Here is a 24,285-nt window from a genome sequence, read left to right as displayed (position 1 = left end):
TTGTGATAAGGGATTGTAGTAAATAATTGAGTTATTTGCATATTAATTCATAAATTATCTACATGATTTTGCAATTTAAGCAGGTTTTATTTAAGTTGGTAAATCTATCTATCGTTCTAAATTGGTGAGAACTCATAATATGTCAGCCGAATTTCCAAAACAGTGTCTTTTTTGGATTTTTTTTGAATTGGTGTATTAATTTGTCAAGAAACGGTAGTTGATGTACATAAAAATATGTAAAGCTCTTTTAAATAATTTGAACTGAGTGTTATTTGTTTTAAGTTTGGTGCAAGCATGTGCTTAGTTCTTGCTTTCAGCACCATGAGCTATATCAGCAATATGAGTAAGCAGTAAAATATGATTTGTTTGCAGCTTGTATTTATAAATCTTTTGAACTTGTGGTTTAAATTCAATTGTACTGCCTCTCACCATGTGCACACTAATTCATTCACGTTAGGATGGGGATGAAAGGCCTAATTCACATTGTCAAAAGCTTCACTTATTTTCCCCTTTTGAAGGGTTTTTGAGTGATGGACCAAAGATGACGGCAAACTTTGTTTGTAATGGGTGCGAAGCTGTTACTTTCATTCGTATAAATTTTTGTGATCTTCTTGTCTGGTTACTTTATATATTTTAATCAACAATTTGAACCTAACTTCATTATTGCAGCATGTCATGTGGTTGTGGAACTAACTTCCACCACCTCTGTTTTCTCTTGGTTTAGATCAGCATATACGTATCTGTTGTTTAGCTAAGAAATTAGCAGTGTTTGAGCTGTTTTTAGAATTGCAAGTTATGATCAGAACTCTAATCAAATTCTAATTATCAATTACTGAAGTCTGTAGAATAGTGATAAGTGGCACTACTGAGCGATTATGTAGTATCGGACTCCTAACGATTTTCATAGTCAATGCTAAGCAGTTTCGTACAACGAGATCATGTTTGAGTTCCTAGTGTTTGCTTGTTTTGGTCATTCCTTGGATGAGCTTGTCCTTCTGATAATTGTTTATATTGTTTTAACCCGCCCTCGGCTACAAAGCATTGAATGAATCTTGCTCTTTAGCTGCATGTTTTGAACCCGGTATCCTCATCCCCTCCGGAGGGCAGGGACACCCAACCGAAAGTAATGTGCGAATTCTTTTAATAAGGCTCCTCCGTCAGGAGCTCTTTTAAGGGACTAGTTGAGAGAATCAATTCTTTTTTCTTTTATGCTTGGCTTCCTTTATTCATTTGTCTATCTTTAGCGAAATAAATGGATCATAATGATTTGTTTTAGATGAAACTCTGCTTTTATCAAATTCAAATTTGCTCAAGTTTGTATCTATCTTGTTATTTAATCAGGTGTACATTCATTAACAGTTTGCAAGTACTTCTGTGACTTGTAGTGTTGGGAACAAATTGCTTAAAACCCTGTGTGATTACATTGGGAAAGAATCTAAATGAACCCTACTATTACTATATCTTATGAAAAGTGATTCTTTTCAAGCCAATTCGCGGACCACAAACTATGGAGAAAAATTTGTGAAGTCCTAATCCTGAGATAGTGAATTGGAGAAGAAAAATAAAAAGTATCCATAAGGCCTGCGGGATAGACAAAGCCATACCATAAGGCCTGCCATGGTGGAGCAGACCATGCACACATCCTATATTTTATTAAGGTTGTCATTAAGGATGTGTTTTCTGTTCAAATAAAATCCCGAGTTAAAATTAAAAAAATCAAATTGAGTCGAAATGGATTAAACGACCATAAATAACTGTGGTTTGTTTTGTTTTGTTCTAAAACTTTGTTATTTTTCTATTCGAATCGAATTGAAAAGAGTTTTTATAATATAATTTTTTTTTTTTTAACAAAGGCTAAAATTTCCATTAATAATAACGAAAATTACATGAACGGTTTCTCAACATACTGAGTCAACTATTCTAGAAAAAATGATGAGAGCTGTAAAAATACAGTCATCGACTAGGGCTAAACTAACCACCAAGGGTCACCCAAATTTGTAGACTAAAACTAGATCTAATAATAAAATCCAGATTTATTGAACGTTCTAAATAAGTCTAACTTCGAATGCACGACTGATCACATCTTCTGTGATGCATTTGTTCTCTTGAAGATTAAAAACAACATCGATATTGACGCAAAACATACTTGTACTTGATGAAATCCGTTGTCAGATGCTGCCTATAATTGTTTCAGAGATTTAAGTCGTTTGCACCGCAAAAAACAATTTCATCTCTAAAGATGAAAAAAACTATTCTTAATTTCGATTAGATTAGATCTAATCTCAATTAAAAAACTATGATAGAAAATAATTTCTAGATTTAGACCAAAATTGGCCAATAAAGAAACTTTATTCAAAAACTAAAGATAAAAACTATGAAAAAAAAACTAAATTTGAGAGATTGGTGGGGTGATTTTTGGCTAAAAATGGCCAAAAACCACCCCCAAATGAACAAGAAAAAGAAAATTTACTAGGGTTTGTGAGGTTTTTCAAAATAGAGATACATGAATGTGGTGGCATTTTATAATATAAAATTGAAGTGTACAAAATTTGCCGGTTTGATTTGATTTGACTCTTGCATATCTATAGTTGTCATTTGTTGATAGGGCCATAGATAAGATTTGAGAGAGTGTAAAAATCGAACTAATTCAAAAATTTAGTTCTGTTTAACAATAACTTTTTTCAGTTTTTTTTATTTAGTTTGATTTAAGACATAAATAAATTTTAATACAAATTTGACTAACAAATTAAATCAAATTTAAAAAATCAACTGAACCAGTTGATAAATTTGAAAATTATATATTTTAACAATATTTCTGTTAAAATAAAAAATCAATTCAATTTGAACTAAATGCACATCGATGTTGAAGAGTGTAGTAGAAATTCTCATCAAGTTAAGCATTTCATCAACTTTAGAGATTCGGAGATAAGTTTTAAGTGACTTTTTTTTTTCCAAAGGCTAAATTTAAGTGACTTTATAGAAAATAATGAATTGAAATCATCATGAAAAGAAATTCCATTGCTAAAATTCATACTTATGGACCATGGCATTTGGTCGTCTTCTTGCGTTTGATGGTTTATTGGTCCCCAAAACACTATCATCACTAACATGAAAATTTGTGCATGTTTTGGTACTTAACATATGTTATACTTAGGGGTGTAAATGAACCGAGCCGAGCCGAGCTTTAGATTGTTCATGTTCGGTTCGTTTAGCGAACAAGGTGTTCATGTTCGGTTCATGTTCAGTCGAGCTTTGAACAGGGTGTTCATGTTCGGTTCGTTTAAATTTTATAGTGTTCATGTTCGGTTCATGTTCAGCTCGTGTTCGTTCGTTTAGCCGCTAAATGAACAAGTTCGCGAACGAGCTCACGAACAAGCTCGATAAATACTAAGCGAGCTCGTTCACGAACAAGCTCGCGAACGAACTCGATAAGTACTAAACAAGCTCGTTCGCGAGCCCGCTCATTTAGTGGATAAACGAACGAACACGAACTTTTAAACGAACAAACACGAATATGAGCTGAATAAATTAAAAACAATCTAATCGAACTCGTTCACGAATATGAGCTGAATAAATTAGAAACATAATTATACAAATTAATCTAAATATGAATTAATCCGCGAACACCTAATCGAGTTTCTAAACGAGCTTGTTCGTGAACTATATACGAGCTCGTTCACGAACTTGTTTACGAACTCTTAATCGAGCTCGTTCACGAGTTTGTTCATGAACTCTTATTCGAGCTGTTCGCGAACATAAACGAGCCGAACACCACTATGTTCATGTTCGGCTCGTTTATATTAACGAACATAAAATCAAGTTCGAGCTCGGTTCGTTTAGAATACGAACGAACATGAACCGAGCTCTTATCGAGCCGAACACCGAGCTGCTCGCGAACGGCTCAGTTCATTTACACCCCTAGTTATACTATGATAATTTGTGCTTTTTTGTTGGAAAAAAATGTCAATTTATGAAATTTTCTCATTTAAGGTTGAGTGAGAGGGTCCTGAAAAAAGACAAGATAACTACTTGAAGGATGGAACCAGATAAAATGTTCAATCATGCACCCATTCTTTAGTCTTTACAATTACATTTACTTTAGGTTAGGTTTACATTATGATGGAACCTCTTTACCACTTCAAAATTAAAGTTAAATATTGCCTTAAAATTGATTTAGCCTTCACATCTTCACCAAAACAAATACTAAATTGTTTGCAAATTTAATATAATGCGCCAATTAGTTTAATGACTCACATGTGAAATATTGTCAAACATCACATTCTATGTAATACGAAAATGGAGAAGTTGAAATGAGAAACGTTGCTATCGAAAACGATTCAATAATTTTCTTTTATAAAAATTTCTTCTAGTTATTTTATTATTTCTTTTTATTTATAGATATAAAGTTTTGAAGTTTTAGAAGCATTCCTCAAAAAAAGTATGGAACACTAAATTGTAAAACTTTAAAAGATTCTATACAACGTATTAGGCTAAGCGGTTTCTTTAGATGGGGGAAATTTCTCTTCTCGGCTGGCTTAATCAATGGCTATTACGGATTTTTAGTTAATTTAAAGGGTGATCTAAATTGATTATCGAATCCGACTTGTTAGAGGTTAGAGCATCTCCAAAGGCCTTTTTATAATTGTCAAACTTTTTAGGGCAATTTACACAAATCCCCTAAAAATGCTATGATGATATATTTTTACCTCAACATTTTAATTTTGGCAAAAATCTCTCAAAAAAAAAGAAAAGTTTTCACAAATCCCCTATAACCCAAAATAAACTAATTTAATATTACAATAGGACAATTTTAACCTTAGATCTGTTAATCTCCAATCCAAAATTGTCCCACGTCTTCATAATTGGTTCCGCATCAGCTTCATGGAAGTCCAGCGGCGTCCGGGGAAGAGAAAGTGGCTAAAGCAGCGGAGGCGGCGGGCGGCAGACTTCAGGTAATTTGCAATTGCAATTGAAAAAGTGGCCAAAGAAGCAATTCAACTTAGAAAACAATGGATGAATGGCTTGACGCAAGATGAACCCAGCTCCAACTCCACCTTCATTTCATCTCCATCTCGCATCGACTCACCGAAGAAGAGAACCATGAACTTGAACTGTTCATTTTACACAAACACAGCTGGGTTCGTTTTCAGCTGGGTTCCTCTGCATATGAACAGATATTTGTTTGTTTGTGACGAACTCAGCTAGTGAACACACCTCCGGCAAGGCGATGACGAGTTTGTTCGTGTTTCTCTACTACCGTTTTTGTCACCCGATGCAAAACATGAAGCTAAAGGTTATTATTGCTTCTGTAACAAAAAGAATAGTTTCCACAACTTTAATTTGAAGTAGCTTTTCTTTTGCATTAAATTCAGATTTAGGGATTTCTAGTGGTGGTAGGGATTGTTTATTCTCTTGAATTAATCTAATTACAGAGTATAACTCTAATTGTGCTATTTGTTTTATAATATTTTGTGAATCTTCAGTTTAGAGCTAGGTTTATTTTTAATTATGAATTGATATGATTTCATATGTCTATAATAAGGAGGACAAAAAATAGACAAGAAGCTGAAAATTGATGATCATGCTAGAGAAAAAGATTAAACCTTTATAATCTGTTATTGATTATATTTTACATGTGCTAATTATAATTAGATTCATGAGCTGGTATCATTGATTTAAGTTTCTTCTATTTGTGTAGCAATTCAATTTAGTGGTTTCTCTAATGAATTTCTATTATAGTGTTTCATTTATTTATAAAGAAATAAATTTGGATTTGTTGCCTTCTTTTTAAGGTGATAATCACTATGTATGATCATATTGTTATTCAAGTTTTTCTACTAAATTGTTATTAGTTATATTGTCGCGATTAGCTCCGTTAGCAATTAAGATTTTTCATTCTTTTGATGGATAGTGGAGACATTGTGATTCTTAAATGTATAAGATATTATAATTATAAAAAGAAAAGAATTAGGTCTGCTTGGAAAACTACATGTCATAACAAGTGCATCAGATGTCATGTTTATAGACACAATGTGAAGACTTGCAAGAGTATGCCTAAGAAAAAATAGTTCAATATGTGGTATTATTTCAAGTTCACATGCGGTTCACATCAGGTTGCTTTTCAGTTTTATAGATTGTCAATTACATTTTACTTAAAAAAGTATTCAATTCTTATAATATACTATATATCAAAATTCTCTTTATATAAAATGTCAGTTAAGATTGCAAAGAGGAGTAAGACAAATTTTATTAAAAATTAGATTAAGATAGTTCAGTTTATATAAGTTCACGTCAGGTTGATTTTCGATTTTATAAACCGTCAAATACATTTCACTTAAAAAAGATATTCAATTTGTATATTATACTAAATTTTTAAATTCGCTCTATATAAAATGTCATTTAAGATTGTAAAGAGCAGAAAGATAAATTTTATTAAAAAATTGAATTAAGATAGTTTAGTTGATATAGGTTCACATCAAGTTCATATAAGGTTGATTTTTGATTTTATAGACTGTCAAATACATTTCACTTAAAAGAGATATTCAATTTTTATACTACACTAAATCTCAAAATTCTCTCTATATAAAATATCATTTAAGATTGTAAAGACCAGTAAGACAAATTTTATTAAAAATTGAATTAAGATAGTTCAGTTGATTTAGGTTCACATCAGGTTCAATTTAGGTTGTTTTTCAGTTTTATATATTGTCAATTACATTTCACTAAAAAACAATTTTTCAATTCTTATAATGACCATATCTCAAAACTCTCTTTATATAAAATATCACATAATATTGTAAAGAGCACCAAGATAAATTTTATAAAAAAAATAAATTAAGATAGTTCAGTTGATATAGGTTCACATCAGGTTCATATAAGGTTGATGTTCGGTTTTATAGACTGCCAAATATATTTCACTTAAATGAGATATTCAATTTATACATTACACTAAATCTCAAAATTTTCTCTTAATGAAATGTCAGTTAAGATTGTAAAGAGTAATAAGACAAATGTTATTTAAAATTGAATTAAAGTAGTTCATTTGATATAGGTTCACATAAGGTTGATGTTCGGTTTTATAAACTACCAAATACATTTCACTTAAAAGAGATATTCAATTTGTATATTACACTAAATCTTAAAATTTCCTCTATATGAAATGTCAGTTAAGATTGTAAAAAGTAGTAAGGCAAATATTATTTAAAATTGAATTAAAGTAGTTTAATTGATATAGGTTCACATCAGGTTCACAGAAGGTTGATGTCTGGTGTTATAGACTACCAAATACATTTCAATTAAAATAGTTATTCAATTCTATAATAAAAATAAGCAACAATAAACGTAAACATAACATCATCCACTTCATACCATTTGGTATTACATATCATGAAACCACTGTTATTGTGTTTGACAACTGAGCTCTTTGAATATACAACATTCTTGTCTTTTTTTTTTCAAATAACAAAGGTAAACATTTTGAATCAGTTGATCGAACCGATTGTCTGTGGTTGTGATTCTAGTGCTCACACCATGTCCTATTTTTGCCTTCTTTCTTAGATAGTAAAATAATATATCAACATGCATGCTGCCAACAAACAAGATGAGAAAATTAAGTTGATATAAAGTTCATATATGGTTATTATAACTCGCATATATATAATTAATAATTAAAAAATTAAAAAACAAAACTGAAACAAGCTAAAACACATACACAGTTGCTAATTGGCTGACTAGACTAATAAAGATGATAAAATCAGAGTTTCTTTTCAATTTCAGCAACATCAAGGCGAAGTTAAGGACACAATAAAATATGCGCTTTGTCATAATCTTTCTTCCTAAAAACATACGCACACAAAATCGACACAACATCTTAAATCGAAAAATCAATTTAGCACAAGAATTATATCAGTACTTGCAAAGCAATCCACAAAAGTCAAACATATCACATGATAAAAATAAAATAACAAGATCTAAAAAATCTGAAAATATAAATTAATGCTCTATTAAATTTTAGTTGTTAGTGATCTCCTAAATTTGGCCAAACAAAGTCAGTAATGACACTCAAAATCAATTATTTTTAGCTATAATGAAATATGTTTTACGAAAAAAGAGAAAACAAAAAGAAAAAAAATCTATAATTATTCTTAATCTTCCCCAAAACTTCTATTTGAAATTCGAATTCTCTTTTACTGGCCACCACATCATTTAATCTCTTCATGACCACGGTGGTTCCTACTTCAAGAACGGCTTTATAAGATGTTCCAACACTTTACTCAATATTTCTGCGAATGCTCTAATTAATCAAGTTATAATCAAGCATGAGAGAACTTCCTATAGATCTATTAATTTTTTGAAAAGAAGAGCAAGACCTGTAGCTTTTCTTTTTGACTCCGACCACCGCAGCCCGACCTCTGACCACCGTTGAACAGAAGATAAAGAACCTAATTTAAGATTGCAGCGGTGGTCAAGAACGTAGAAGAAGAGGGAAATTGGGAAACAAATTGAGTAAATGAAGTGCACAATAGTAACAATAGTATAGGGTTAATTTAGTAACTTGTAATGGAAAGGGGTAGAGCTAAAAATAAACATTTTAAAAAGGGGGATTTTTGCTAAAAATATTATGTTGGGTCATTAACATAAAGTTTTCAGATTTTGGGTGATTTGGTGTAATTTTCTCAACTTTTTATTTTAAAGAGTTTGACAACAAAATGGTAGTCCAATAGACTCTCTATTCTTTAAATTTAGAGTAGAGAGTGAAAATGACTCTTCTCATTTTCACTATCTACTCAATTTTTTAAAGGATAAGATTTCAAATTTCAAAAAAATAGTTAGTTATTCTTATTTTAAAATATAATACTTTTTATTTATGTTATTAATAAAAATAAATTGTATTATTAATTAAAAATATATATTATTAATAAAAATAAAATAGATTTATATTATTAACATCAATATTTAATATTTTCTTATTATTTATAAAAATAAAACAAACAAATGGATTTAGAGAGTGTTAAATTAATATTATTTAATCTTTAATATTTTTATTTTTATTTAAAAAAAATAGAATTAACTAAAAATTATTATTAGAGAGTATATTGGAGTAAAATTAGAAATATCACTCTCTATCTTTAAGATGCTATTTATTTTATAAAAATGCCTTTTATTGGAGATGCTCTTATTGTGGATATTCAAATCAGTTCATTGATACATTTGATTTATTTATGGATGATTGTGTTCACCAAGCGAAATGCTTTAGTAGTTTTTTTTTAAGACGATTTACGAATGAGACAGTACATGTTTTCTTAGTAGATGTTTGTTCTATGTCATGCCATTATTATTGGTTACATAATTATTCTATCTTTTTTAGAAATATAACTATTTTGTATCTGAGTTACTGAAACATTTTGGATTTCAAAAAAAGTTTAACCTAATTTTTGTACAGAAGTGTAAAGAAGCACTATCAAACTTATTTCTTCTTTTAAATATGATATGTTTTAGATGCACAATTACAATGTAAAAAACCATTTATATAAATTCTAGGTTGGTACATGCCATAACTTAAAAAGCACAACTTTATTTATTTCCCTTTAATCTTTTCAATAAAGACTGTCAAATGAATTCCTCCGAGTGGGATCATTGTCTTTTCATTGTCTCCAAAGTTTCCATCAATGAATCTAAATATCATATTAAAGAAATCAATATGGATGTGTGAATTATGAATTATGAATTTGCTTTAAGGTATAAGTTTTCCTTTTTGATAATATGACAATGTTTTGAATCACAGTTTTCTTTTTGGAAACTTTGAATTTGAATTGCTTTGTGTATTAATTTAACAGGTTTAAAGTTTAAATATCAATTTTTGCATTGCCCCCTTTTCATGAAAAAAGTTAGTTTCTCATGATTTAGTTTTTCATTGTCAATTGCGCCAAAACTTTTCAAAAATAAACTTTTAACATATATAATTCATGTGATCAACCCATGACTAATATTAATTATAGGTTCACAAATATTTTATTGCGATCAACGAAAAAAATATGGTAGACTCTACGAGGCGGTCGGAAGTCTATGAGGATAGTAAATTGTTATTTTTCCTATATTACAAGAGTTGAGCCAAAGCTACTATCTTTTGTTTTGAAAAAAAACTTACACTTTATACAAATTATCAAGAGAAAAGTTTTTTTTTTGATAATTTGGGAAGGGAGAGCGCTTGTGGGAGAAATCGAACCCACGACCTAGCAGTTTGCTGCTTAGCGTTTATAACATTTGAGTTATAGCTCATTGGTAAGTGAAAAGTATTAAAAATGTGAGCCAAATGAAAGATTTGTAGGAGCTTACAAAATATTTAGCTTGGAAGCATATAATATTCTAGTTGGCAATTGGATGTATTATAGTTTATCTTCACCAACACCCTTTTATTATAATATTCTAAAGAAGCCTTGCCATACTCTTACTTCCAACAATTCTAACATTTTTAAGAAAGAAACTTTATCTTTTAATAAAATTATAAAGTATGTTTTTACATTGTCAATGCACATTTTCTTATGACCATTTTTTATATTTATATATCAAATTAATTATTTCAAATTAATATATTAGATTTATATTTAACATATATCAAATTAATAAGTTCATATATTATACATATATATCCCTACAAAATTCTTAATTATTTCCATAATCATTGGCGGTAAGATGACCACATTCCCAACTAAAAAAAAAAACCGTTAGAACTTACAGCCTCAGCTCACCCCCACTAAACGGATAGTCGTGCGTGGGCAGTGAATAAAGAAGGGTAAATAAGTAATACCAACCAGCCTCACCGTCGAAATTAAGGCACCGTCACTTCAAATCGCGTAATCAGAATGCACCTAATTAATCAGGGACATAACCGTAACTTCCAAAAATGTTGCTAAATAAAGGAGGGAGTTATAATTTATAAACAACGGGCCCCCACAACAGGCCGTGACTTGACCTTTTACTATATTAAACTGCTGCACCAAAACACCACTCTTCTTCTTCTCTTCATTTTCATTTCATTTCAAACTAACAAACAACCACCTCTCCACATCTTCACTTACAACACACGTTCGTCGTGCTTGCATTTTATAAAACTGCTTAATTATTCTCTCTTTTGGACTATCTATGGCGACAACGACAGCGGCGGCCGGCGTTAGTAATTATAGAAACGGCACTCATAGCAGCAGCATCAGAAACTCTACTGGCAGTAAAATTGTTAACGCAAGTCAGAAGAGTAATGTTAAATCTAAGTCGTTGAATAATAGTGTACGGAAAAGCGCTCCTCCTTCTCTCGGTGGTGCCGGTGTAGCTAAAGATGATACTGGAGGTTTACTTCTTAAGATCTTGCATTATTTGAATTATATATCGTTCTTAGAAAGTATAATCTGTAAATTTGCGAGTGTCAACTAATTGCGTAAAAAAATAGTCTTAAATGATAATTTATCTGTTTTGAATTTTTAGAATTAGGTTAATGAGAAGCTGTTTGGCTATGGTGTATTAGAAATCTTTGTAATGATGTATTTTATTGTTGCTGATGTAGTGCCTGGAAGAGTTAGGGTAGCAGTGAGATTAAGGCCAAGAATTGCGGAGGAAATGGAAGCAGATGCTGATTTTGCTGATTGTGTTGAATTACAGCCTGAGGTGTGTATTTGATGATTCTTTGTTGCTTTTAAAATTTATTTGTGGCCAAATATGTATTCTTGTTGAAGAATTATAACTCCGTATAGGTTAAAAGGTTGAAGGTTAGAAGGAACAATTGGGATTCAGACACGTATGAGTTTGATGAAGTCCTTACCGAGTTTGCTTCACAAAAACGTGTTTATGAGGTTGTAGCAAAACCTGTTGTTGAGGTAAAAAAATCTGTGGTTCTATTATTTAATTTCTAGCTTGCATAGCATATGGTTGATGTTATCCTCATGAGAAGTAAGTAACAGGTTGAGACTTGAGAGTGCCCATTAATTGCTGTGGAGATCTTTGTGTATCATCTATTGTTGTATTACTTTATTTTTCTATTCTGAATATCATATGATGCTGACAAAATGCACTGCGCTTCTTGACTAAGATCAGATTGGGAATCAAGTAATGCTTCATTCAGTTTTATCCTTGTCAACTCAGCTAAGTGGGAAAGTGTTATAATCTGAATATCTTTTGATTATATCCAAAAACCCTGCCTGCATGAGTACAAACTTGCTCAAATGCATATAGCCTTATCGGTAGCCAAGTCATGTTCCTGTAATAGCCCTCCCATTTTCACTAGAAGTCGTTACCTACTATTCTTCCAACAACTGCTCATTGTAAATACTATCATATGAATGTTTTATTGTCACCTATGTGTTTTGTGAACTTGAACTTAGATGCCTGTCTAATCTGTTTCTGCAGAGTGTTTTGGATGGATACAATGGAACAGTCATGGCATATGGGCAGACTGGTACTGGTAAGACTTACACTCTTGGGCGGCTTGGAGAGGAAGATACTGCTGCTCGAGGAATAATGGTCCGTGCTATGGAAGATATTTTAGCAGATGTTTCTTTGGACACAGATTCTGTCTCAGTTTCCTATTTGCAGGTTGGCCATTATAGAAAATCTTAATTCTGTGTTGCTAATGTTCTAGGATAGAGGGCCCTCTTTCTACTTTGACAGCAGAGAGTCTCATGCACCTTTGGTTGTCTTTTCTAATATTTCTGATATCTCACTGGTTCTCCTATGACATCTAAGCAAAACTATGGACTCTTAAACAGTTTTCTTTTCCTTAAAAGTAGTAGAACTTAATGTCACATCTTCCTCATGTTTCTGTTAAAAATGCAGTTATATATGGAGACTATACAAGATCTTCTTGATCCAGCTAATGATAACATTTCTATTGTGGAAGACCCAAAAAATGGCGATGTTTCAGTACCAGGAGCTAGCCTAGTTGAAATTAGGGATCAGCGGAGTTTTGTGGAACTATTACGATTAGGAGAAGCACACCGATTTGCTGCAAATACAAAACTGAATACTGAATCTTCCCGCAGTCATGCTATACTCATGGTGAGTTAATTTTCTTATTTCTATCACATTAAGTGCTTTCCAATTAGCTAACAACCTAATTGAAGTGACTTTCAGTTCTTATGTTAATGTAAGTAAAAAAAATACTGTAGGTACATGTAAAAAGGTCTATCAAGGGAAGAGCTTCTTCGCTTTCAAGTGAAAATGGTAACAACTCTCACATGGTAAAAGGTCTGAAGCCTCCTGTTGTTCGGAAAGGCAAGCTTGTTGTTGTAGATCTCGCTGGTTCAGAGCGGATTAATAAGTCAGGTAGCTTAATCTCTTTATCTCGCATATTGCAAGCATTTTTTCTAGTCATAACAATATGGTGCCATTATTATTTTATTTTCCTGTTTGATTTACGTTTCATCTGCCGTATTAAAATTGTATTTGTTCGCTTAAAATTTCTATAAAATGAGAGCCTATAATTGCCTTGGTGGGTTTTTTCTTCTCATATGCTGTTAAGAGCTGTACATGGCTATCATATTTGTTTAACATAATGAATTTTGAAACGCTAGCTCAAGAATTTGTTTTACTTTGGATGGAATACATGTAAATGTAGAGGATAATAAAATTGCAAGAATTTGAACTATTGCCTGTACTGTGTTAATGACACCTCCCTGCCTAATACCTTAAAAATAATTGTTGTCCCCCCTCTTCCTTTAATATTATATGCACATCTTAGATGAAGCATGTGTCTCATTTTGGTTTCCAGCCACACCATAAAATTCTAAAGTTTACTCATTCATTTGCTCTTTTGTAGGAAGTGAAGGACATACATTAGAGGAAGCTAAATCTATCAATCTCTCCATAAGTGCACTAGGAAAGTGCATTAATGCTCTGGCAGAAAATAGTCCGCATGTCCCAGTTCGTGATTCAAAGCTTACTAGGTTGCTTCGAGATTCATTTGGAGGTAATGTTTTGTGCATAAAATCTTTTTTCATTTTCTATCTAAGCTCTTGTGATCTTTTACGTGCTATGTAAACAGAAATGTACGGGTTCCTTGTCTTAGTCTAAGTAAATGCCGGCGGAAATGCTTATATATTGGTTAAATAGTGGTAATCGAACGTTTTATACAGTGTCACGGAATAGCTTTGTAAATTATGTCTACCATCTGCAATGGTTTTCAATACAAGTAGAATTATGAATATGGTTTCAAAACTAGTGGCGCCTTTTTTTTTTTGAGAAAATCCCAAGAAGGCCAACAATTTTTTTCCAAAGCACAATCTGTTTCTTCATTAGGAAGGAGTATTTGAGCATTTGAACATACAAAAGTGCCGATGAGCTCAAATTGCAAAATATGAGGTGCTTGACTTCTTGGAGTTTCAACAGGGACAGCAAGAACTTCACTGGTTATTACTATTGGTCCATCTCCACGTCATCGAGGAGAGACTGCAAGTACCATAATGTTTGGACAAAGGGTGCGTACCGAGAACATGGCTTTTTGTCAATATTGTACTTTGAGATGCCATTTTAGACTAATTTGTGGTGTTTTCATATGTTTTATATATAAAATCATCTTTGGCATGCTGCATTTTGTTTATGCCTCAAGCTCCCTCATTACTCACAGTGATGCAATCAACTCTTGTTTCACCTAAATTTTTCTTGAATCTCCTCATTATAGGCAATGAAGGTGGAGAACATGTTAAAATTGAAGGAGGAATTTGATTATAAAAGTTTGGCTAGACGGCTAGATATACAATTGGACAAACTCATTGCTGAACATGAAAGGCAGCAGAAGGCGTTTGAGGAGGAAATTGAAAGAACAGCTGTAGAAGCCCGAAACGAGATTTCTGAGGTTGAAAGGAACTATGCAGATGCATTGCAGGTAAATGAGTACTGATTTGAGTTTGGGTGGATGGTCGGGCAGCTGGGGTGAACCTCTAACATTCTATATCACTTACTAAGTGTAGATCTTGATTGCTGTATGGTATATTATGTGAAGTGCCTTGTATTGTTAGTGCGTCACACTTTCTTAAGGATTAAAAAGATTTTTAATAAAGTATGACGAGAATTTATACATTACCTTTTAATTGTGCTTCTCTGTTCAGAATATGAATTTTTGCAATGTGGGAAATTAAATTGTTTGCTTGGTCCTCATGTGATTGCTTCTTATGCTTTTGTTAGGTATCATGTATTTGGCTGACTTTAATTTTTGACACGTGTGTGCTCATTTTAAATGTTAAATTTGTTATTCTTTTTAATGTAGAAGGAAAGGTTGAATTATCAGAAAGAGTATATGGATTCAATAAAGAAACTCGAAGACAAATGGACAATGAACCATCAAAAGAATGCCAATAGTGATAGTTCTGATGTGACATCTAAAGGAGAGGTATGTCTTTATACGTGTAACTTGTCAATTGCAGAGACCACTAATATCAGAACAGTGATGGAAATTTTATAAACGATGTTTCAGTGGAAAGTCAAAAATATTTGTAATGAATGAAGTAATTTCTTGTTGTGGCAGAAAAGTTGAGGTTATAAAAACCCGTTTTTGCTGTAAACTTTTAGTTGCTACCTACCTCTATTGCATTTTGAGATATGCTGATATTGCTTTCAAGATGAAAAGTTGGAAACGAATTTTAAAAGGCTTTTCTAATGTGCATCTGCTTTGACAGTATGGGGTATAATTTTTGGAGATGCAACTGCTTTGATTGTTGAGTAGATAATTTTTGGTGTTCTTCCTTCCATTTCTGGTGCACAGGATCCAAGGATGGCCGAGGAAGTTGCGGAGCTAAAAAAGTTACTTCAGAAAGAAACAGCCCTAAGGAAGGCTGCTGAAGAGGAAGTCAGTAATCTTAAAAATCAACTAGCTCAGTCAAAGAAGTCGGAGGTATCAGGCTTTAGAGGTTCCTTGTTTATTATTATTGCTTCTGGTCTGTTTCATTCACATAGAATTATATCTTCGGTGTACTAGGCATTAAGCAATTCTGAGATCTTAAAGCTTCGCAAGATGCTCGAAGATGAGGCACGCCAGAAGGAAAAGCTTGAAGGGGAAATAGGAACACTACAAAGTCAATTGTTACAATTAAGTTTTGAGGCTGACGAGGTATGCTCTTTGTGGGAGTTATTAGTTTGTTGTGTCCTAGTTGCTTTTAGGAGAAAGATCCTTTGATGCCCATTTAAGGGCCCAAACTCCATAGTATTTATTCTCCAGGTACAAGTTGGACAGGATTTCATAAACTAGGAAACTGGAATGATTTTAAAGCTCTTTTAGGATTGAAGAGATTGAAATTTAATATTGCACATAAGGAAATTTCTGTCCTCCAAAGAACAATAACATTATTTGGAGAGTTACTTGATCAATATAACAACTGCAGAAGAGAGGAACTTCTTTTTGTTGAATTACAAATTATTGGTGTTTTCTAATATAAAATTTAGGGGGTTGTAAATTTAAGTTTTCAATGAGGATCATGTACCTGTAATTTTATGCATTTAACGATGCACAATTCATTAGTTGGTTATTGATATATGGAATCTGAAGCCTTAATATTGTTTATCTATCATTCAGACGAGAAGAAGACTCGACAGGGATGAGTCTGAGGAAAATCTTAGCGGTTTAGATTCTCAAATGTCTCAACTTAGGCATCCACAGTTTAGTGATCCAGGAAATGGGGAGAAGGCTTCAATAGCTAAACTCTTTGAACAAGGTAGAAAATGATGCTTGGCAAATGCTTATTGGTGTTACTTTTTTGTTCTTTAAAGTCTATCAAATTGGATCTTTGGTTTAATTTCATGGATTTATTTTCTCATTTTCCCCCCTATTTTTTTCCAATATATTTCAGTTGGATTGCATAAGATACTCTCATTGCTTGAAGCTGATGATGCTGATGTGCGGATACATGCTGTGAAAGTTGTAGCAAATCTAGCAGCTGAAGGTGCCTTTCTTCCTGTTTGAATCAAACTTAGCTTTGTCATTGATGTTCCTGATTGCTTGTTTAACTTCATTTATGTTATGTGCTACGTCACTCATATTGTGATTATTTATAGGGTATATGCACTTGGTATTCTTATTAAATATCTTTTACTAAAGATGTAAATCTTTTTGATTTATCTAGAAACAAATCAAGAGAAGATTGTAGAAGCTGGTGGTCTAACGTCTCTGTTGGCACTGCTTAAAAGTTCAGAGGATGAAACTATACATAGAGTTGCCGCTGGTGCAATTGCCAATCTTGCAATGAACGGTAGGCTTGCATTATATCTTGCTGATTTATCTCATGGTGTGCTTTTTCTGGTTTTATTTTAAACCTTGTTTTAATTTCCATTTAGAAACCAACCAAGAACTCATAATGGCTCAAGGAGGCATTCGTTTATTAGCCACTACAGCAGCGAATGCTGAGGATCCTCAGACACTACGAATGATCGCTGGAGCCATCGCAAATCTTTGTGGCAATGGTAAACTTTTTCAAGGTCTTTGAAGTTTATTTAGCAACTCTAAAGATGTCTGCCTTCTTAGTGTGTTAAAATTTGAAGTTTCACTTATGTTAGATGTTGGTCTTGGGGGGGATATTGTCCGGAAGAATGATATAAATTATAATTATACATATGCTAGTATAATGTTAAAGGCTGTAATTATTTAATGGAGGTATGGAGCTTAAAACGCACATCAGAATTGTTTTAGCTATTTTCACTCATCTCCTTGGTTATATAGGGGTGGACATATTGCACCGGTATGTAATCAGTGATTGCCAAATAATTAGTCATTCAATGGTTTGATTTTGAACCTCTAATTTGTACTGAGAAATGAGAATAATCTGTATCATCCAGATAAGTTGCAAATAAAGCTAAGGGGCGAAGGCGGCATCAAGGCTTTGCTAGGAATGGTCAGATGCAAGCATCCTGATGTTCTTGCCCAAGTTGCTCGGGGAATAGCAAATTTTGCAAAATGCGAATCAAGGGCATCAACTCAAGGTAAGTTCTTTATGAAAGACGTTGATTCAAGTTTTTCCCAGTGTTTGGCACTCTCTTATGCATTAAGAGTTGCTGATACGTTTCATTTATGCATCACAATCTTAAAGTTGCGTGAATGAAATTTCTATATAGATAGTGTAAAACATCATTTTAAAAATTGAACCGGTGGCCAAACCAGTATAGCCATTGTTCACGGTTCAACCGGTTTAGACATTTAAATAAAAAATAATATTTTCATACAACATATATAATATGCATTTATTTTTTCTAAAATAAGTCAATATTTTTTAATTTAAGCACATACATACAATTCTAACTGGCAACTAGATTGAAAATCTAGTAAATGGATGGATCACACTCTAATTAGTGAATAAAGAATCTGGAAGTTTAATCATTTAACCGGTTCTATGATTTCCAGGTTTGTAGTTTTTTTCTGTTTCAAAGAGGTGAAACCATATTTGCAGTTTTTTAGGGAAGAACTGAACCGGATTCTGGCCCGCCCGGTTGACTCTTCAACACTGGTGTAAAATTTAATTTAAATATCAAATGGTGCAGGGACTAAGCATGGAAAATCCCTTTTGATCGAGGACGGTGCACTTCCTTGGATTGTACATAACTCTAACAATGAAGCCACACAAATCAAGCGCCATATAGAGCTTGCACTCTGCCACTTAGCCCAACACGGTATAAGTTTGCAGCTATTATAAATTTTGAGAAACTGAACAACTAAATTTACAAATACTGATTATAATAATGTGAGAGTTGATCTGAATTTTAAATCGACTACTTTTGCAGAAGTAAATGCGAAAGACATGATTACAGGAGGCGCGCTATGGGAACTTGTTCGTATCTCACGAGACTGTTCAAGGGACGATATTAGAACTCTTGCTCATCGAACGCTAACTTCAAGTCCTACATTTCAAGCTGAAATGAGGCGGCTACGTATGGATTATTGATAAAAAATAACATTTGAAGTGTGTTAAAGATTTATGGAAGAAGGCACAAGCTTATATATATTGTTATTTGTGGAGTTATTTATACAAGGTGAAGCAGGAAGGAGGTGTACCTATATGACCCTGTTGAAATTTTGGTATTAATTTAGAGTAGACACTTATATATTTTAACCCTAGCGAGTCTATTTATTTGTAGGTTGTAGTTGGTGTACAAAATTTGTTTGTAATATGAAATGAGTAGGGAAACACTAATTAATTATCGATCATTTCTTGTAAAGGAATAATTTGCAGATTGGTATGTTTTATGTGATTCACGATTTCATTATCCTTAGAATCATCAGAATTCTAGCTACTACGAAATGGAAACTTGTTCGGATTAATTTGATGTGATCCAGAATAACAATTTTCTGGTTTGTTCAGAATAGGAAAAACTTATAATCATTTCTTTAAGATAAAAATGGTATTTAAAAGGAGAATCATCAATCATTCAGCGGAAATTAATAAAGTAAACTCGTGTCCCATAGGCTTACTGTAGTGGTAGGTTGACTTCAGCGGAAATTAACAAAGTAAACTGTGTCCCATATGCTTAGTGTAGTGGTAGGTTGACTTGTTTATGGGTCGGACTTGAATGGGCTCAAACTGAAACTAAACTTTTTAAATATAAGTCTAACTAGTTTATATTTACCAAAAAAAATGAAAATAATTATAAAACTGCATGTTGACTTTTTTTATTTACAAAAATATTAATAATATTTACAAAAGTACAAAAAAATAAAAAAATAATATTAAACATACGGTGTATACTGTGAGCTTAATGTCAGTATACTAATAAACTAACATTATATCAACATTATACCAAAATTATAACGACATTATACATACTGAGATTTTATTAATATTAAATAAAAATTTACCAAAATTACATCAAATCGTATACTAAAGATTAAATTAATAATATACCAAAATTATTCCAACAGTATACCAAAAGTGTACATACTAAAATTTTATTATTACATCAACAATATACAAATTCTCTAGTTCATTACCAACTATAGTGAAAAGTACATATAAAAAAAATATACATGTTATCAACTAGAAAATATATATAAAAATTTATAATCGATATACCAAAAATATACTGAAATTATTCTAATAATAAATTAAATATTATTTTAAAATTATCTGATTTATAGTTTTAGTATTCCAAAATTATACCATAATTATACCGACATAATACAAATCGTACTTTTGTAATTAATTTTCAATTTTTGGTACTTTTGTAATTAATTTCAAATCAATCGTATTTTTGTAAATAAAAATAGTTTACAGGTACTTTTGTAAATATTTTTAAAATTTTAGGTAATTTTATCATCGTCCCTATTATTTATATATACTCCTTCTTTCTGTCCCATTTAAAAAAAATGTATTTAACTTTTATATATTTTATTTAAAAAGTTTATATCATAATTTTAGTGTTATCTTATATTAAATTTTCTCCCTTATTTTTTTTCTCATTTTAATAAGACAGTCGTTAACAAGAGTAAGATGAGAAAAAAAATACTAATTATTGTCTTCTTAATCCATGTATACTAGTATTCAAACTCCGCCCGCACATTTTATTTATATGGCTCAGACCGATCTTTTTTTTATCTACATTAAAACTAGAATAATTATAAAAATTTAATTCCATTCATAAAACAAACTTATTACGGTTTTAAACTCAAACCGAATTTGAGATGAAAATAAATATATATCTAAGTCCGACCAAAGATGAATGGATCTGAGCGGGCTGGACGAATAACAGACCTATAATCCGGTGAAGTGGTAGGGACATTATAATTCAATTAGGTTCGATCTCATTTCCTCTCATAGTAATTAACAAACAAAGTAAACATTAATTTGCAAAAAATAAATGCATTTAATTTTTAAAGAAAAAAATTAATGAATATGTACATTATATAATTGGAACTTATGATCATTTACAAGAACTTGATAAGTTCCAATCCAAATCAATTCTGACAATCTAATGAAATTAAGTTTAATTTAGAATCTAAATCTTGGCGCATTAATATATATATGGAAACAAGACAGATAAAAATACTGTTCATAATGTAATGGAAATAGCAAATGCATGATTCCAACGACCATTCACCATAAACACTAAACCTCTACCTATAAATATAAGCATGCACATGCAGCCAGTGGCGGAACCAGAACTCAAACTCTGGAGGGTCGCAATTTTTACCTTCGGCTATTTAAAAAAATAAAACGACTGTAAATAAAACGAGAGGCAGGTAAATTGCACTTATATGGACGATTTTAACCGTTTCTACAAGAAAACCATCCATATCACTTATAGGAGCGATTATAAACGCCCCTACATGCTGTATTTTTAAAAAAATTTCCGGCGATGAAAATAGATAGCACTAAATCAATTCTCTGAAATCAGTAATAAATATTACCATAAACCTCTCTATTAGTTGATCATTTTGAGAAAATTGCATTTTTCGCATTGCTTTACAAATGCAAAGATAACATTTTAATTTAAATTGGTTTGAATTTTTTAAGAGTTAATTAATTTAAAGAACGTTGTAGGTGGGTTGATTTTAAAAGAGAAAAAAATAGAGAAATTTTAATTTTAAGATATCAAAAATATTTAGAATTGAAGATTTGAGTATTAGGTTAGTGATTTTCTTTTTTTAGATTTAGTTGAAAATTGGTAGAGAACTAACAAACAAATTTAATGGAGAATTAATAATTAAATTTAAATTTTTTTAGTTTAATAATAAATAAATGGTTGGGTATTTGGTAAGAGTTTGAGATTTTTAATTCTCAAATTCAATGCTGAAATGGGCTGTATAAGGTTAAGCAAAGGCCCAATTGTTTTGGCCCTTCAAAACTCAAAAATAAAATATTTTCTTCTTCGCTTGCTTTATCTTCTTCACACAGCTACAACAGCTATAACCGGCATCCATGGCTGAAACGCAGGACCATCATTCCGTCCTTCATCGCCCACATTTTGAACCTTCGACTTTCAAACGACAGCTCAAGCTTAAGCCTATGGGGGTCGAAATGAAGACGAGAACTGGTGGAATAGCACCGCTCCCTAGTTTTTTCTCCGGCGAGGAGGAGGGTCGGCCGACCCTCCTGACCCTCCCGTGGTTCCGCCACTGCATGCAGCTAACAATTCCATAAACAAAAACTTAGATTTACAGGCAGACTATGCAACTTAATTATCACCAATTGGTTTTAAATACCTATTTTCCTCAATAATTTACATGCATACGCTTTAATTATCGCTTACAAAACAATATTTTATAGGCTACATATGAACTGTTCAGAAGAAGAGTTCTATAAAATTAGTAATTATTGGTGCTAATCACTCTCCATTTGCATCAACGACTAAAAAGCTAGAAATGTGGTTGGCATTAGACCTACCAAAAACAAGTGAAGTTAATCAATGAAGAGCCATAATTGCAGATAGAGAAGAAGAGTACAGTTGGCATTTTTTCATGTTCAAGAATCTATATTATTCATGTATTTAATTGAGAGTTATATACATAAGTGGACCAACAATTTAAGGAATGCATAATCATGAAAAAAGAGCAAAGCAATTAATGAATGCATACATATAGATTTTATTAGGGTATATGGGTTGTCAAGCGTTTGTATAATATCATACTGACCCATTATGTTTATAGGTTATATACACAATTACAATCCATTTAATTCATTTATAATAAATAGATCGAATATATATAACTCATATCAACACACGTTTAGTCCATTTACTTAAATAGATTGAATATATATATATAGATAACACCAATTAATACGACATGACATGATACGATATAATGTGTTCTAAATCATGTCATAAATAAGTTAACATATTCGTGTATCAACCACTAATAAGACACGTTATCATGTTTAACCTCAACTTAAGCCATTATATTTTGTGTTAGGCGAGTGTGTCATGACCCATTTTGAACTATAAACTAAAAGAAATGCAAAAATTTCAGAAACCAATTAAGGTTTAACTTTAAGAATAGAAAGAGAGAGCAAGGTAAAGCATGCAAATTGAATATAAGAAGAAGGTAGCTAATAGGTAGCTAGTGCAGAGAATCTGAGCATGTTTCTTTCAACAGCTGCCCAATCACTTATTCTATAAATCTACTCAAATGAAATGAAAGCCAGAGAGAGAAAGTGATGACTTTTTATGGAAGTGTTATGGCTTTGCCTCGAAAAGGAGCTACTTCACAGCAATGCACGTGTAAACCAGTACCCAAATATTTTCATGTCTCTGCAATATCTTCCAATTTAATAAAAACCCTAATATTAACCCTCTCTAACCCTAGCCACAGACACCCAAACCCTACGCCCATACCTCTTTGCTTCTCGTAAATTGCTTCTTCAAAATCAAAACAAAACTCTCACTCATCATCTGCAGCTTTATTTCCTTTGACCTTTTAATCTCGTCAACACTTCTCTACTACACCAACAACATTCACAATCTTTTATTTTAGTTTAGTACATTCCAGTACAAAACTTAGGTCCTTTTTGCTTCCTGCAGGTATATATATCTACATCTAGACCTCTAGCTACATGAATCAATATGGGACCGTGGGTCCGGTTTTAATTTGTGCGGTTATCAAACTATAGTATTTTCATATAACGGAGCATTTATTTTTCTAACAACGAGAGGTAAACTTAAACTAAATAATTTTCGGTGTATTTTCAGCTTTCGTAAACGATGAAAATAGAAATATTTTTAATATCATAAATTTAAAAGATAATCAAACTATATATTGTATTTCAAAATAAAGAAACTTAAGAAGGTATATATATTTGTTCGTCGTTCATGTAAGTGAAAAAATAACAAAGTCATCTTTCATTTACTTAAATAAAATATAAAAATTCATAATTTAAAACACTATAATGAGAACATCTAACCTAAGGAACTGAAAAGAGAATGCAACATATTTATAGAAAAATTTAAAACAAATTTAGTAATTAATATGAAGATGATCCATTTGTTTTTTGTGACAAAGTTATTAATTAATGATCAGATAGAGAAGAGAACTATCAGTAAAGAGACATATAAAGCTGAAACAAAGACAGAATTTGGTGGAAAAAAAGATTAACTAACAAATTAACTACCAGTTCTAGCTAACTATTAGCTTTAGCTAAATGTCTATTGAAATTTAGGCAAACTTTTGCAGCATTTATTAACATGAAATCAAATTGATCATATGCAACTCTTAAAATGTACAGTCATGAATTCAATCAACAATCAGAGACAAATTGATAAGCTAACCGTCATCAACATTATCAAATGCAAAAAACAGCAATTTAAAGAAAGAAAAGAAAAGAGAAAATA

At 31.7% G+C, this 24,285-nt stretch overlaps 1 protein-coding gene across 1 annotated transcript; it reads left to right on the top strand.

Annotated features, from left to right (window-relative positions):
• Positions 1-10,997: 10,997 nt before the first annotated feature.
• On the top strand, positions 10,998-19,230 carry LOC126677611 (kinesin-like protein KIN-UA). Its single transcript, XM_050372310.2, has 19 exons — positions 10,998-11,344; positions 11,558-11,658; positions 11,745-11,867; positions 12,397-12,582; positions 12,823-13,044; positions 13,155-13,311; positions 13,805-13,954; positions 14,374-14,462; positions 14,666-14,869; positions 15,251-15,373; positions 15,746-15,874; positions 15,959-16,090; positions 16,553-16,691; positions 16,827-16,919; positions 17,100-17,225; positions 17,311-17,436; positions 17,809-17,952; positions 18,508-18,636; positions 18,748-19,230. The coding sequence occupies exons 1-19, from the start codon at positions 11,143-11,145 to the stop codon at positions 18,906-18,908; spliced, it is 2,736 nt and encodes a 911-aa protein (XP_050228267.1). The 5' UTR covers positions 10,998-11,142; the 3' UTR covers positions 18,909-19,230.
• Positions 19,231-24,285: the final 5,055 nt, after the last annotated feature.

Source organism: Mercurialis annua, linkage group LG4 (genome assembly GCF_937616625.2).
Source record: "Mercurialis annua linkage group LG4, ddMerAnnu1.2, whole genome shotgun sequence".
Lineage (NCBI taxonomy): Eukaryota > Viridiplantae > Streptophyta > Magnoliopsida > Malpighiales > Euphorbiaceae > Mercurialis > Mercurialis annua.
The sequence above is the reverse complement of the archived record's forward strand: the minus strand, read 5'-3'. Positions and strand labels throughout refer to the sequence as shown.

Coding starts and splice junctions, on each gene's coding strand:
- LOC126677611 (XM_050372310.2), top strand. CDS start 11,143: ATGGCGACAACGACAGCGGCGGCCGGCGTTAGTAATTATAGAAACGGC. Junction 11,659..11,744: donor GTGTTGAATTACAGCCTGAG/GTGTGTATTTGA, acceptor AACTCCGTATAG/GTTAAAAGGTTGAAGGTTAG. Junction 17,226..17,310: donor TGCCAATCTTGCAATGAACG/GTAGGCTTGCAT, acceptor ATTTCCATTTAG/AAACCAACCAAGAACTCATA.